Here is a 15,945-nt window from a genome sequence, read left to right as displayed (position 1 = left end):
TATATTATATTATGTTACGGTTTTAATATGTTTTAGTTAAAATCGAAAGACAAAACTAATATTCGTAAACCATGCACAAGCTCGGTTGTCTTTTAATTTCTCGAGATCTATGCTTGGTGTATCGTTCTAATTGGACGTGCGCCAAAAAGCCGATCGAAGTGATACCAAAGCTCCGGTTCGGACGGCGTATGCGCCAGTAGTAAATCTCGTGTTTATGTCGGACATGCGGAATCGAGTCAGTGCGCGGTATTCCGTCTAACCAGCGACGGTACGCAACTCCATTCGTCCGTTTGGATCGCGAAAACGCAGAATAAAATCGGTGGAAAATTTTCTTCGGTCGATATTTCGAAAAACGATCACAGTTTCATTAGCCACGAGTCGTTTTCTGACGGATCGTGCTTATATCGCGTGGAAAATACACGAAAATATCAAATCTGACGACTACGATAAAACATCGCAACCGGAAATACGCTGTCGCATATAAGTACGTTCGGGCGACGAAAACGACGTGTTCGTTGCGTTGACGATAGAGAAAAAAAAATATAACGGAACAGAAAGTAAATTGTAGCGTGAAGCGTGATCCTGAAAAAGTTAGCCGCGTGATCGAGCATAATTCCAGGTGCTAAATTTAAATGTGTTGCCTCGATCCCCTTGGGTTATTTCGCCTAGGTTGGCTGCGCTCGAACGGCTCGCTAGCGAACCTCTATCGTCAGCCCTGCCGGCAGTGGTATCGGTGTTGATCGTTGTTGCCAGGTATTATACGTGAATCGTGGTCGCCATTGCCGGCGGTAGCGGCATTGGTGTGAACACGAACACACACCGCCTGCGCGATCGCGAGCTTACCACCACTACGCGAGTCAGTCGACGGTCTGCCGGCGAGCAGTGCGGACGCGTCGTGGAAGGTTTGAAGTTGTCGTTGCCCGCAAATATTTGCTGGCACGACCGCGATTTCGCCCCACCGTCGGTGCCACGGTAACGCACGGCTCCCGCGGACAGAACCACTTCCCCTCTGCCCGGCCCGACGACCCTCCCTCCCTCGACGGTTACCCGGTGTTCTACCAGCGCCGCGGCGGTTCCCCTCTATTGATCGAATTTGACCTGCGAAGTTTCCCCTAGCGTGTGCGGTAGTGGCGGCCGGCAGTGGCTCTCGCGCTTACGTTCCTCGGTTAGTGCGGTAAATAATCGCGATACCTCGGCATGGCTACTCCGACCGCTTGCACGCGGTTTAGTGACAACTATGACCTCAAGGAGGAACTGGGCAAGTAAGTACAAAAAAGAAACCACATCATTTATTATATTCGAGCGACGTAAGTAATGAACGACGTAGGGCGAACCGAAAAGGGAAAGAGAAAGAGAGAGACAGAGAGTGGTTTAACGTTACCGCGTGTCACGTCGTGTTTGCTCCGTTTCTGTACCTTCGCAGTGTATACACACTTTATGCCTCTTTGTCTATCTCGTCTTTCCCACCTCTCTCTTTCCCTCGCTCGTGTATTTCTATTTCTTGCGGTAGTGTTTTTATTACACGCGAACTTGGTGTCACAAGCGTATTCATGCGTCGTTGTGTATCTCGTGTCGCCGATTAGTTGGTTCCTGGTAGCGTTTCGCCGTGTCGTTAGATGGACACGCGAGTGATGATCCGTGAGGAGCGCGATTCTCCTAGCAGACGACGCCGCGCCGTGTCGTCGGCCATGATTATTCTCTACGTATGCAGGGCCTCTTTCTTCTCTACGTTTTTCTTCCCACTCCTACCTTTGGTCGTTTCGCTTTCTCATCGTTCTCTTTCCATCCGCCTTTCTCGGCCGCGGATCTCGTCGCTTCGTTCCGTATACGCGTCCGTGTCCCTTGCTCGCACGCGGGAGACACCCCGTTGCATTTCGTCTATATTTAAGCGGCACGGCCTGTCTGCTCGTGGCTCAGCCTCTATATATAAAGCGTCAGGGCGCTTGGTATCGTGCCTTGTGCCGTCGTGGTGGTCTCACCGTCGAAAACGAGGCATCCGCATCGTACGCGGATCTGTCACCAAATCAATACGATGTCGTCGCGCCGCTTTTTACCTTCATCCCCCTCCTTCGACCTCTTTCTCGCACTCTCGCTCCATTTCTCTCTGCATCTCGTTCGTTATCTCTCCTCCCTTTCTAATTTGTTTTCTATCATCATCTCTGCCATTGCTCTTCTCTTTCACCGGTATGCCCTTATTCGATCAGATGCTTTCTTTTTATCGTTCCACGGCATTCCCTCTCGTGCTCGTCTCGGTGACGGCAGGTGGTTGCAGCCTTGCATGACGTTGTCCCTAAAAGTCACTAGATCTCGTCAGCACTTTGTTTTCCTTCCCTTTCTATCGTTTCTTTTCGCGATGCGTTCTATCGTTTCTTCAATTTTATCTTTTATACGGATAAATGATATTTCAATTTACTTTTTCTCTTAATCGTATTGTTTATGATTGCGTCAACCGCTTATATAGGTTAGTAGTGACAGACTTAAGAGAGAAGAGGAAAAGATTCGCAGTTTGCTAAGTAATTTGGCTGTATCAAATACTGTAGCAATTCTTATATCGATATTTGCCTGTATAATTTTCTAATATCTTATTCTCCTATTCATTTGAAACAAAAAATATACGAAACTTGGAATGAAGAATAGAAATCTTCAATTAATTCTTAATTTCTGCCAGTCGAAGACAACTTCCTTAAGAAAAATATATTATTTAACACGACAGGATCAAGTTGTTGATATTATCTTCACCAAAATTTACGATTTTCTATCATAAACTTTCAAATTTTTAATTGTTAGCCACAATATTATCGTTGCGAAGCAAAGTTGGACAATTTCTGAAGCGGAATTCCGACGATCGGAAAACGAGTGGGAACTGCACGCGGTTTTCTCTAGGTTAGGTGAGTCCCGACGTTTTATAGGTGGTCTTAGAAGGATACAGGTATTGGTCTCGTGTCATTCGTGACCTCGAGTGACCTCGACTCGCAGTCGAGGAATTTTCTTTGGCCGCGAACCGTGCAGACAGGAGAAGAAGGAAAATTTCTGACCACACCCCGTGTCTTTTTGGGAGAGTTTGTGCCACGGTCGATAAACACGGAGCGTAGAGCACGCGTACAGCACGCGTTACATAGTGTCACCTGCTCGACCCGTCTCGGATTCTTCTTTATTCTCTTTTTGCTCTTTAAACTACCGCATTACCGTCAACCGCACAGACGGTCACGTGTATCCAAGCGAAAATATATATTTCTAACATAATTTTTTTTTGATTTGAAAATTTGCTAGTTCGCAGAATATCAATCTTTAAATTCAGTAGGCTATAGAGGATTAATTTTAAAATTTAATAGCGCATAAGGTATTAACTTTATAATTAACTACGTATAATACAAATGACCAAGTGTGTCTAACCAGAAGTAAACATTTTTAATTCAACCTTGTTGAATGTTAACATTTACTGATCCACGGATTATTAATTTTGCAATTTTCCATCAATCATACAAGTAGTCAAGTGTATTTAAAAGATGATTTAAAAGAAGCTGAATATCTTTAATTTAACTTTCTTGAACTTTACAATTTCCTAATGTAAATTTCTAGTATCAATTATACAATTTACAATTGGTTCTCGTATTAATGATTATATAAAAACAAATTTCGCGTTGATGGTTATACTTTCTCGATCTCGTTTTCTGCTTTTTTAAATGGATTTGTAAATCGCGAGAATTTTTAAGATTTATTATCGTTGTTTGATCGAGCTTCCTCGAAGTTGGTCACGTTACGAATGGTGTCGTTTATCTGTACAAATTGCAAGGACGATTCGTGACTAATGTGACCGCTTTCGATGGCCGTTCCTCACACTGCACACGTGTTTCATCGAGTCACGAAAATCGAGCGAATCTAATTTGAACGGCAGCACCACGGATTCGCAATTAGGGCCGGCTGATTTAGAATATTGTCCGCCCGTGTAAACACGCTTAGCCGATTTCGCGTTTGTTCTCGAGCGTGCGAAAATTTGTCGCCCTATTCAATTTCCAATAATTTTCTCTCTCGAATATTCTAAGCCGAAAATATCTCGCTCAAGTAAGGTGATTTAGATTTTAGGCATTTTTAATCGTCAATTCAATGAATCGAAAATAAGGAATTTTATTTAAATGTTATTTCTGCAAATTTATATTTTTATGAACGCAATTAAACAAATAGATTCTAAGCAGAGATTGGTTTTATCTATTAAATAACGTACATTTTATTTTCGCATATTAAGTGCATTTGCAAATGTGTAGAAATTCGCGGACTAATTATCAAGTAGAAAACAGGAAGCGGTTCTTAATGGAACAGCTTGTTTCCAACGTCTTAAGCCCAATAAACAATGGACTAAAATTTCCTTTTGATTATATATAATATCTATCATAGAGTATGTTAGTTTGATTAAGGAGTACATCTTTAGATCATGTAGAAAGGAAAGATTAGTTTATTAGCAACTTGATGATGAAGTAAGTGTTAATAGATGTACGTTGTTTCTAAGTTAATAGAGGCTATTTCAACATTATGTCAAATGTTTAATGTGAAAACCATTTTTTATTTTGAGCTGACTTTTACGCTTTAAACCATTCAAAACTACACAAGCGGCAATCTATTTCTAGACCTTCCGCGATCCTGGCATCTAGAAACTTTTCAGCTTCGCCGAACGAGAGCCACGTAACTTAAAAAGTTGAACAATCGAATAGCTCGTGCAACTTCGTTACTTAGTTTGAACGCCACATCTTGACTATTAACTTGATCCAACTAATTGAATCGTTTGCCCATCGTCCTCGTTTTTTACTTAGAACTTTGCCTGTAATTTCAAGACAGTCACAAGTACCATATAATTTTTACCTGGATCTTCTAAACCAAATTCCACTTGTTTTAGGCCTCTGTATTCGGCAGAGATACGAATTTCAGCTTTTTTCGTTCTAATTATGTATTTAATAAAAATTCGAAGTTCAATTTTGATAACACCAATGTAACATTTGTTTCGATCCAATTCCCAATGATCTTCGCTTTCTTTTTTTAAATCACATTTCGTGATAAAAATTCGATTTAAAGTTCTACCAAAATTACGTTCGCTACAAATTGTTCTTAACCGTTTTCAACAATCGTCACTTTTCTCTTCCAAGCCGAGCTTTATTTATTTTACAACTTTACGATGACCAAAGATACGAATTCCAATTTTGAAACGGCCAATACGCTTCTTTTCCACTACCCTTTTCAAAAACTTCATTTTCTCGCTAAAAATCCAACTTGCACACTTGACCTTTCACGCAGCGGTCCAATAAACTCCACGTAAGTACACTTTCATAATAGCGGCGCGCTCCTGCTATTTTCGTTAATTATTCGGATATCCAACTAATTTCGGTCGCTTGAAGCGCGCAGAGAATTCGTGCACGTACACGTGTGCATGCGTCTGTGGCCTGGCATAATCAAAACATTTTCCTCGCTTTCGAGTTGAATAATTCAACGATTATGCCACGGTTGGCGTTGCTTCTTCGAACCGACCGTCTTTTACCGGCTATCGATTTCTCATCGAACCATCAGTAAGACAGAAATGATGAAAAAGAAGAGGAAAAACCATCGAACCACCTCGTTCTGCTCGTCGTTTCGTGATGTTGATCGACGTTCCGGGATAGATTTGATTAACGATCTCTGGACGTTGTTTTCCAGCTAGAAATTTTCAGAGTGGTTCGCTGATCTTCCCATTCTCCTCGTGGATCAAGTCTGAGCTTTTTGTTTCGTCAGTCTTCAGCGTTACACGATGGCAGAGTGTTTGATTAAAATATTCCCTTTTTTTAAGTTAAATCGTTGCCGAAGGGAGGGAAGGTTGCCTCGTGTTTCAGGTTTGGAGAATATTTCTCGAGTATTATGTACTCTTGTTTGGCATGTTCTCAATTCCATTCCATGTTTTCACTGCTAACAAATCTCTGAACTTGGAGATCCAGATGGAAGAATTATTTTTAATACATTCAATGACAGCCATTTCATTACACATTCATTAGAAACATTTCTTGTTTCAATTTTATGGCAAAATGTTTCTTAGAATATTAAACGTCTGCTTGTTGAATCGAGAGCGAGGATAGAACGCAAAAGTTCTGATTTCGTGGCAGGACTAACTCGCAGGTTCGTCTATCGTTATTCATTTGGTTGGCAATATCGCAAAAATTAATAAATCTGATTGCACCGTGGCTGCTATCTTCATTGCAACTAGTTCACTGCAACTATCCTTGCAACTGGTCGAACAGAATCCTCTCCCATTCAGGATTCTAGGATTGCCGAATAATTCGAGGCTAAGTGAGAGCTCAAGGAAGCTTTGCTTTATTTTTTTCTACGTTTAAAAAGCGGGAGAGACTTGAGAATTTACGATGGAGTCTTCTCCTGCTGTCTCTTTCCCTCCGCTGATTTATCGCGTAGGGTGTAGAAGCGTTTCTCTGTGCGTCACGCTACAACTCGGAATATATGTGGTTTCGACGCGTGATAAAGTGTCGCGTGTTAAGAATTTATTGAAAAAAGAGGAGAATAAAGAGTGAAAAAAAAGGAAGAAAAAAGAAAATGGCAGAAAGGGAAGAAGTAGATAACGAAGGAAAGAAACAGAAGACCATTTGATGACACAATCGTTTCTGTAATGGATGTAAGATAATAAAATAGCATGCTAGTACGATATATTCATCGATTTATTTTTTTTCTTCTTTTTATTGCATTTCTTTTACAAGCTTCACGGTTACACGGTCGCTTATCTTTGTTTCCCGTCTTTCCGTTTCGTCGTTATTTCCTACATTTTCGACAAAGTTTCGCCGTCTGGTTGGAATTTAATTACATCCCCCTGTTCGATTTCATCCCGAACACTCGACGAGAGGCTTCGTTTTTCGTTTCGCGATCGGCTATAGTCGCCGTTACAAAACGCGTACCGCTCAATGAAAACTCATTAAGCTTTTCAGTTAACTCGCGATTGATTCTAACACGGTTACAACACACTGCCGCAACGTGTTCGGTCGATTATGAATCCGTTGCTTCGATTCAATTGCACCTATCATTAATTTTATCGTTAATTCGTCGATTAACGAGATTCCGTACGAATAACAATATCGAGTTACGAGTTCCATTTCTACGCAAACGTTTTACCATTCTTGCTTAGCAGAAGCGTATGATCTTTTGTAACTGGTTGAAACTTTCAATACGTCGATAAATTTGATCAGCTTGTTTAGAGAACAATACATCGTATCGTATCTTTCGGGAGACTCGCGATAAAATTTCACTTAATTTCGAATACCTTGCATTACCTTGATATTAACAATATTTCAAGAAATTACTGTTTTCACGAATGCATGAGAATGAAAAAGGGAGACAATCGTTCTTGATAACCACGAGTGATTAAATAATAAAATATTCATGGAAATGACTAATCGCGATGAGTTGGCGTTTACAATGGATTATATCGCCAACGTTTGACTTATACTCGCAGACAGAAGAGAACCGACATAGGAAAAAGAAACATCGAATTTTAGCTGATATATTTTATTCCTTAATTTTGCGTCGTCTATATTAAACCTTCGTGTATTCCATTTTTTATTTCTTTTAGTTTGCTAATTCTGCAATAGTACCTGTACTAGACTACATAACGGATTTTCTATTTATACACCTAAGGGATGATAAACCTCTGAGAATAGTTCAATAGCATATTTGAATTCGTTGGAAGTAGAGTTGCTCTATCATTAAAATTATTACGTCGTTGAAACATTATTTCTTTATTCTCGTGCGATCGAAATATTTTTCAATCATCGGTTGGCTCTTTAATCATGCACTAACAGGATAAGTGCTACATAAACATAATATCGTACCATTGACGCAGCATAGTTCATATCTCCCCCATAGTATACTCGTAACAATCTCGTAAACGTTATCATTTCGGCGTACTTCGAACAGTCCATTCTAATTTTTCCATTCTGTTATATTCCAAGTTTCCTCTACAACGTAGAACGCAACGTATTCCAAAAGCTACGAATCGTTCCATAATATACATCGCTCGTTTTAAATGTACGAGTGTGAGAAAATAAACGAAGCATTATGCTCCACCATCCGTAACGTAGGCACATAAATTCTTCCCCAAAAGTATGAATCTGAATTCCGATATTCGTATTCGAATATTAATTAAATACTCGAAATTCCGGGTCTAGCGTAGAAAAAAATTCCGCTTGAACCGGCAAATTCCGTGTACGCTTTGGCTATCGATCAGAAGACGGCGGCGGTACATCTGTTTACACGGCTACGTTTACATCGATCATACACGTCGGCGATTCGTGGCCTCGGATTACGGTTATCCCTACAATCGCCGACAAACAGACGTCCTACATTTCGGATATTCATGCACAGGCATCATCGTCGGCTGATTATAATTACACCGGGAGGGTTGCTCGCGTGAATCGTCCGAGTCTTTCCCGATCCTTTCACATCGAAACACTCTTCTCGAGGGTTCATCAATCACCGGCCTGCTCTCTGTGTACGATCATCTTCTCTTGCTCGCGATTCGTTCGTTTTCATTCAACGAAGCGGAGGAAACGAGACAGAGGAAGAGAAGGAGCAAACGTATTACGGATGAAAACACGTTTGACAGCCATTTCGATGAATCGACCCGGATTAAATGGTGTACATAGTCTGTGTACAGTTATCAGAGTTGTTAGTTAGCAAGAACTTGGTGGATTTCGTGCGTGTCATTGAGGTTGGAATAGGAACGAAACGGATTGAAGGGATTTTGCATTGCGAGATGCAGACAGAGGCTGTTGATTTTATGGAACGTGTATACAATCGGTTAATAGAAGGATAAATTTTGAAATAGCGCAGTTAAAGGCTAACTTTGAATACCCGAACGATAAATATTTGGTTATACAGGTTGTCTTAAGACAGACGGTACAATGGGTCGGAAGGTTATTCAACGCGTATGTTGATTTTCTCGGAAATGAATCTGTAAACGAAAATATATTATTCCCTCTTTGGATTTATTTTTCCGCCTGAAATTATACTTCCTGGTCTCGTTCTATTTTTCACGTACTCTGTATGAGAGTTACGATATTCCATAGATATAATCGAGTTTCGATTATCGAGAGCGATTAAATCTAATGAAAGAATTTCTATTTATTGATTAATATCTCCGATCGATGAGAAAATGTGGTTTGTATTCATATAAGATATTGCGTGCGTAACATACTTGAACGAAGTTATCATTATCGTATGACTCGTGTAACGCATTAACGCTCTATAAGCAGAATTTTATGCGCCCGTGATAAAGGAAATTCTACTTGACTATAATCTTTTTCTACATTATAGTAATGCGAAAGTTGGGAATTAATAATCCTTTTAAATAATCCATATCTCTGTAAGCACGTTTAATCCGACAATGGCGATTGATGGGAGTATTCTGACGGCAAGTCGGCATTCTAACACTCGATTGTAGCGGAAGATCGGCGATCTCTACGGGATCTATATCCGTATATTCGTTGGATTCGATGGTCGAGTCTCCTGGACAGTGCTTACGGGCAAACCGATTCGTATGTTAGTTTTGGCAGCGGCCTACGCTGACATTAAGACCGAGAGTAAATATTGGCTCTATCGAAAACCACCGGGGAAATGCCAATTCTCGGTACGAAGTAGCGCATTCCATGAATCCAAGTTTCTCCGTTTTTCACTGCGTTTCCCATCGCGTCTTCGCGAATTGTCCGCTTTCCAACCGATAATTCTGCTGAAAATGAAACAATCGTTTCGAAGAACAATCGTGCGATCCTTTTTGCCTCGAAATTTTCCTATCTTTAATGCCTTTTTGATGGTATTTTTATGTCTTTTCTTACGTTATGGATTAAACAGAAAATTAGTAGAATGTCAACAAGCGTATTTGGCAAAATCGATTACGTTTAACCCTGCGTTTCTTTGATCCTTTTTTAACCGAATCGTATTTTCGTATCGTTAACAAATTTTCCAAGTTCGAGCAAAGTAAGGAAAGAATAATACGTTACTGTACTACAGATTTCGTTGGAACGTGAAAAATTCATTAAATATGATGCAATTCGACGAAGAGGAATTACGATATTCGTATTATTCGAGCATCAAGCATCGATGAACGTTGAAAACCTCGGTGTTCAGTTGCGCAACTGGAAATTCCAACGCATGAAACTGATGACGTCAAGATTCTGCTCATTAATTAGCAGACGAAATTCTACCAGATGTGTTCTCTAAGAAAAATAAATATTTTGTTCAGGCTCGTTAGTTTATCGTCGCATGTACTTGATTGTTAAAGAAAGAATTTTTGAAAGTCGTCAGATCTGTAGCTTTTTTCACATACGACACTCAAACCGCGCGTAATGATATAAAAACACGCGAGAGAAATTACAGAGAGCACAAGACTACAATTTCTGCAAAATACAAGGCACAATAAACAATCAACGTTTTAAATGTTAACAAGTTTTTCACTCTTATCATGTACATATGTTTTTCCCTATATTTAAAATAACAATTCTCTTCATAAAAGTATCAGATGAAACATTTTTCTATTGTTAACAACGTACAAAGATATTTCCATACGTCACAATATTTCCACACGAAACGAAAATTACGTCCACGCGTAACAAAAAGTTTTCTCGCGAATAAAAAAGCACTCGATATCTAGCGAAAAGTAAAAAATTCTTACAACATTTTTTTAAGATCGTCTCAAAACGCAGATTAAATTATCGAAAGCGTAGAGAAGTTCGGAAGAAACTGATCGATTGATACGTGTTGGGAAAAACCTGTCGTATACAGCTCGAATCATTCGATTTTCTTGCAATTCCGTACAAATCCTTCGTCATTCGCGAGAAATACGCTTCAATCGCCTGTTTCGCGGCAAGATTATCCTTTCTCGCCTCTAAAGCCCCACAAGGGGGATCGCAATCGTGAGAATTACGAGGCTTTCCACGCTTTTTACGATCCTTAAAGACATTTTTGCCAATCGTTGCTCGGTTCGCGCTTTTCCGGTTTACGAGGCAATTCCGGCGCTCATCGAGCGTTCACGCGCCAACAAACGCGACGAACGGTCGCATAATGCTTGGAATAAAGAAAAACGGAAATTCACAGCGCTTTCAGTCTCGACAAATGACCAGGGAATCTTCGTTCCCTTTGAGAAAACTGAGACAGATGAGAAAAAATGGATTGAAGTAGATTCTTGTAGGTTTCGAACATTTGAAATTACAACGTTTGATGATTGTTGTCGTATTTTGCATATTTTATTTTACTTCACCGAGTTTGATTTTTATATTGGGAAAATGAATCGAGTAGAAGAATTAATTGGCAACTTTTTCACATCAGAGCAACTTGGATGTTTCGCTGCCTGTAAAATAGCAGTAGACTGATCCTTTCAGAGTCAGATAAAAATGTATAAGAATAATAAATATTTTATAGAAGTCTATTAGATAAGTTAGGAATAGGAAAAGAGTTTCTATGGATCGAAGAAGCGATAGTTTATCATAGTAATGTAAATATTTCATAAAAGTTCATTAAAGGAATGTAAGCGAAAGAAAAAGATGTCAATTGAACCTGCAGAATTCTCTTCCATACTCACCATATTGATAAACAAAGTTCGATAAGGTCAATCTATCAGAAAATAATGAAAATTGCGAATAGAATGGTGTGTTGCCAAAACGCAAAGACGTCGATTTAACGCTTCAACCCCGTTGTAAAACAATTTTCATTTATCGGTCAAAGAAAAAAACAAATTTGCTTTTTAGTTTTCGAAGATTCTTTCAAAATCCAGATCTTCGCAAATTCCAACGTGTATTAAGCTACACGTGTATGAACAGCTTCCAAACAACGTCCAAACCGTTTCAAGCTTTACCTTTCGCGTCCAAATTTGCTATCCAATCGTTAAAAACCTTTGCGAACGAGCTCGAAATCGAGGATCACGGTTTCCAGGGTCGTTAACGAACCCGTGGCGACGATAATCCTGCAAAATTCAACTATTTCTCGTTCAACAGGTCCGCCGTTTAACAGCCTACCGTTTTAACATCTGACGATCGTTCACCTATACGATCGCGTTCCAGATTCTCTTGAGTCTGATATCGATGATTCAGGAATAATTCGACAATGTGGAGAAACTAGCCGATGATGGACGCGTGTCGTGACTAGAAAACTCGAGGATATATATTAAAGGGGTGGTTGAGGATGGTCGTAAATCGACGTTACAGGAATTTCGCGGGGGCCTTGTAAACGGAGGATGTACGGATCGTTTCCTGTTTGAAAAGAGGGACGATCGATCGGCCTGCCGGACAAACTCGCGTTTTATCTCGGAAGTTCGGGATACGTCGACGGTAATAAAAACAGCGTAAACCCCCGTGCTGCGATAACTTTCTTCCCTATATCGATTTATCCAACCACGCTCTGCAGTGACGCGTGCAACGATAAAAGGGTGGAGGGAAAACAGTGGAGAGCGTTTGGATTTAAAAACGAATTCAGTTGCGCTTGTTTATTCAGCTGTTCGTCAGCAGGTAGACATTCTCGAATATATAAAGGAATATGTACAGCGAGCAATTTTTTGAAAATTTCTTTGTCTTGGGTTTAGCATTATACACGTAGAACGCGTATAATTCTATGAAATCGCTACTAAACGATACGAAGTCTGATATTGTATCAAGACCTGATTATGTTCGTTATTACCAGAAATAGTAAATGCTATAATATAACGGTATACCGAACGATATAGAAATTTGTAGTCACTATATGTAGGAAATAGAAGAATCGTGCGATTTCGGTGTTACGCGCGATGCGCATGTCGATGCTCGTAACCGTGCCTACGATTAAGAGTTAATGGCACATGAAAACGTCGATATCTCGGTCGACTCGCCCGCTGACCTTTAACCCTTTCGTGCGGACCGAGTTCGCCGTTGCAAGACTTCGATTCGACGCGAGAGCTGTTCCAACAGAGGAAAAATCTTTTTCCATCGTTACTTATAGCTAGAACGAAGGGCAACGAGGATTATGGGATCACGTTGTTCGCAAGTCTACACGTTTTCTTTCATCGCGTCGTTTCAATCAATTTCTACAGCATGAAAGACGACTATAGTTAACGCCGAAGAAATGTTTGATCCAACGGAAGCAAGTGTGTTACGAGTTGTAAATTATCAAGCAAAGCATTTTCTTACTTCTATAGAAGTTTCTATGCGCTCTTTCAACGCAACGCTGTATACCGTCTTGCGAGCTGTGTTTTACGATGTTGCGAAACTTATCCCGGTCATTAAACCGATTATCTTTATTTCTTCGAATGTGCCTTATTCTGCGAATTCGTATAAATTATGAATATAATCTAGAGCCAGTAAAAACGAGGCTTCGAACGTGGCAGGCTTCTGTGAAAGGAATCTTTACTTCTAGAGAGAATCCTATTGCATTTTTGCCGTATGGGTTTCGTGTACGCGACGATCCTCGTCGGTATATTGAATTTCTATCGCACACAGAGATTCTAAAATTGGTTTATCAATTTCGCTAAAAATAGGATACTCTATTTACTGCGGGAGAACGAAAGGAAACAGAATTTTCAAAATTAAAGCTACCACCTTCTATACTTTCTGTTTTAATCATTTTTACGTTCATTTTCAAACATTGGCGCGACATACACGAATTGCATTTCGCCCGCGAAATTCCGTGTTTCGAAATATGAAGCAAAACGAAAATACCGATGAAACTCGATGGGAAAGAAATTCATCGCGAAAGCCGATGAAATCTCATCCGCAGGAGAAATCTTATCGGTGGTGGGCAGGCTCGATAAGCTTCAGATAGGGGAAATCGATTGCTAGTCCCTCGGGCTCCAGTGGTCGAATATTAGGATGTTTCGGAGGCGCGCGGCTGGAAAATTGATCCTGCCGGCTGTACGTTGAATTCGTCGGTAATATCCAGGGTAGAAAAAGGGTAGGTGGGATCGCGTGGCAATGTTGGATGGAACGAGTTCTGCGGCAGGGTCTCGATTCGATCGGTCGTGTGCAGTTAATGAGATTTTGCCGGGCCGGTCGTTGACCGTGCACCGCCGGTTCGCACGATTAATTAACGCGCTCGTTAATACCTTCTAATTATTATGCACCGGAGCGCGTACTTACCCTTGCTATTTTAGTCGATCAAATTGATGTCGCGAATCACATCGACTTCTACACACCGTTCTGCGTTTTGTACACGTTGCGATGATAAAGTTGCTGGACTGCGATGAAACACGTAAACACGTCAAATAACAAATTACATTATTTTATATTATTGTCCAAAATAATATCCTATGGCACCGATACGTTTAGCTTCTTCCATCGTTCAGAGAAATTTTTTCCTTCGTAACTTTCTAGTTTCTGGTTCTAAAGCATCAAGTTCGAAAGAGGTAAATCTGGGCAATGAGATACGTGGCCAGTTTGTGCAAGCCTGTTTTTGATCGAAAAGTGTTTAGTCGAATCGCTTGAGTCGTTTTTAATACTTTTTCGTGCTCAACGAATGCTAAGTACACGATATCTTCTCACTTTTCTCGTTACCCTGTTAAAGACTAACGGTATCTCGTAATATACAACAAGTTTGATTACTTTGTGCAAAGTTCAAGATTGAATTTTAAGATGCTGAAGCTTAGGTGTCTCCGATAATCTTGCCTTAATATAGTTTATGAAAATATGCTGCTGTTCTCGTTAAATGAACAGCTTAGTGGAGATAACTGTAGAGATATGGAATTTATATATGTATAATTTATTGTCAACGCGAACAAGTTACTTTAGAACCACTAAAACGTAAATTGTTGCATCAGTTCGGCAATTTTATTCTCGCATCGTGTATATTCTCGATACACGTTGTTTTCCATCCCCCTTCCTTCTGGGAAACGTGAGCTGATCGAAGTTTCGAAGCTTCATGGGTATAAAAAAAAAAAAAAAGAAATAGAATGATCGAGGAATACCTAGTCGAACTTTCCGCAAATATTTGTCATTCGTGCGCTGGCATTTTCGCGAGTCGCTTCCCTTCCCTGTTCTCCCTTGGGCTTGTTACCATTCCGCGGATCGATTCGCCGATGGAAAATTGCCAACAGGTTTGGCTTGGCTAGGATTTTTGGACGAACAAGACGCAGACTGTATCGGTCTTTCCGTTCAGACGTTTTAAATTTCTCGTTGGTTACGTTCTTTTCTTGTAGGTTTGTAGATTGGCAGATAATTCTATTAAAAAGAGATAAGACTTTTCATTTTGGATTTCACGTTGCGAATTTCATTGCAAAGGAGTTACTAAGACTGGAATTGATTAACCTGGCTACTAAGAGACTCGTATTTTACCTTACCTTCACCCCCTAAAATTGATTCCCATTAATATCATCTGCCATACTACTTCACATTTATCTTGTGTCTGGTTTTCACTCGCCTGTATCTTTGTTCTTATTACAGGAACACTTCCCACCGAAACCATATTGCCATCCGACCTACATTTATCCTTTATTTCGCTATTTCGTTCTCCAAAAGTACTCGCTATGAAACCATTCCCCGTCAGTAGTATCTTCCTTACGATTGCCATTTAACCTCTGTTTCTCGTTTCCAAAAGTCTTCGTTGCAATACCATTTTCTAGCCAGACGTTCATTTGCTTTCAATTTAGCAAAATTCTATATTACACAAAATTTTCACTCGCTTCCATTTACCCTGCCTTACGTTTCGATTCCATTTCCCAAAAAATACTTTGCGCCAGCCCATTTCCCATAAGTACGATGTTCCTTGCCTCTCGTTTCTCGTTTACATTTTCCAAAGGAAAATATTCATTACGAAACCGCGTCCAACCGAACATCCGGCCGTATTCCACGTAACCTACATTCATCCCTTATGTCACAATTCCATTTCCCCAAAAACAGCCCCATGCCGAACCATCTCCTGCTCAGCGTCATATACCGTACAGCCCTCACATTCTGTGTCACGCTTCCATTTCCCTAA

General features: G+C 40.3%; 1 protein-coding gene across 37 annotated transcripts in view; it reads left to right on the top strand.

Annotated features, from left to right (window-relative positions):
- The first annotated feature begins 216 nt into the window (after window positions 1–216).
- The window catches only part of LOC117207356 (calcium/calmodulin-dependent protein kinase type II alpha chain), a 152,655-nt gene continuing 136,926 nt past the window's right edge, over window positions 217–15,945 (top strand). For 7 of the 37 annotated variants that reach the window (XM_033447495.1, XM_033447502.1, XM_033447503.1 and 4 more), the window contains exon 1: window positions 226–1,262. In XM_033447495.1, coding sequence (XP_033303386.1) covers window positions 1,198–1,262 — 65 coding nt within the window. In that variant the 5' untranslated portion in view covers window positions 226–1,197. Of the gene's footprint in view, window positions 1,263–15,945 lie in introns of all 37 variants that reach the window. The other 30 variants (XM_033447505.1, XM_033447510.1, XM_033447501.1 and 27 more) reach the window with 12 other exon arrangements.

Source organism: Bombus bifarius, unplaced genomic scaffold (genome assembly GCF_011952205.1).
Source record: "Bombus bifarius isolate JDL3187 unplaced genomic scaffold, Bbif_JDL3187 scf7180000008028, whole genome shotgun sequence".
In the NCBI taxonomy this organism is placed as follows: Eukaryota; Metazoa; Arthropoda; class Insecta; order Hymenoptera; family Apidae; genus Bombus; species Bombus bifarius.
This window is presented reverse-complemented; position numbering and strand designations above follow the sequence as displayed.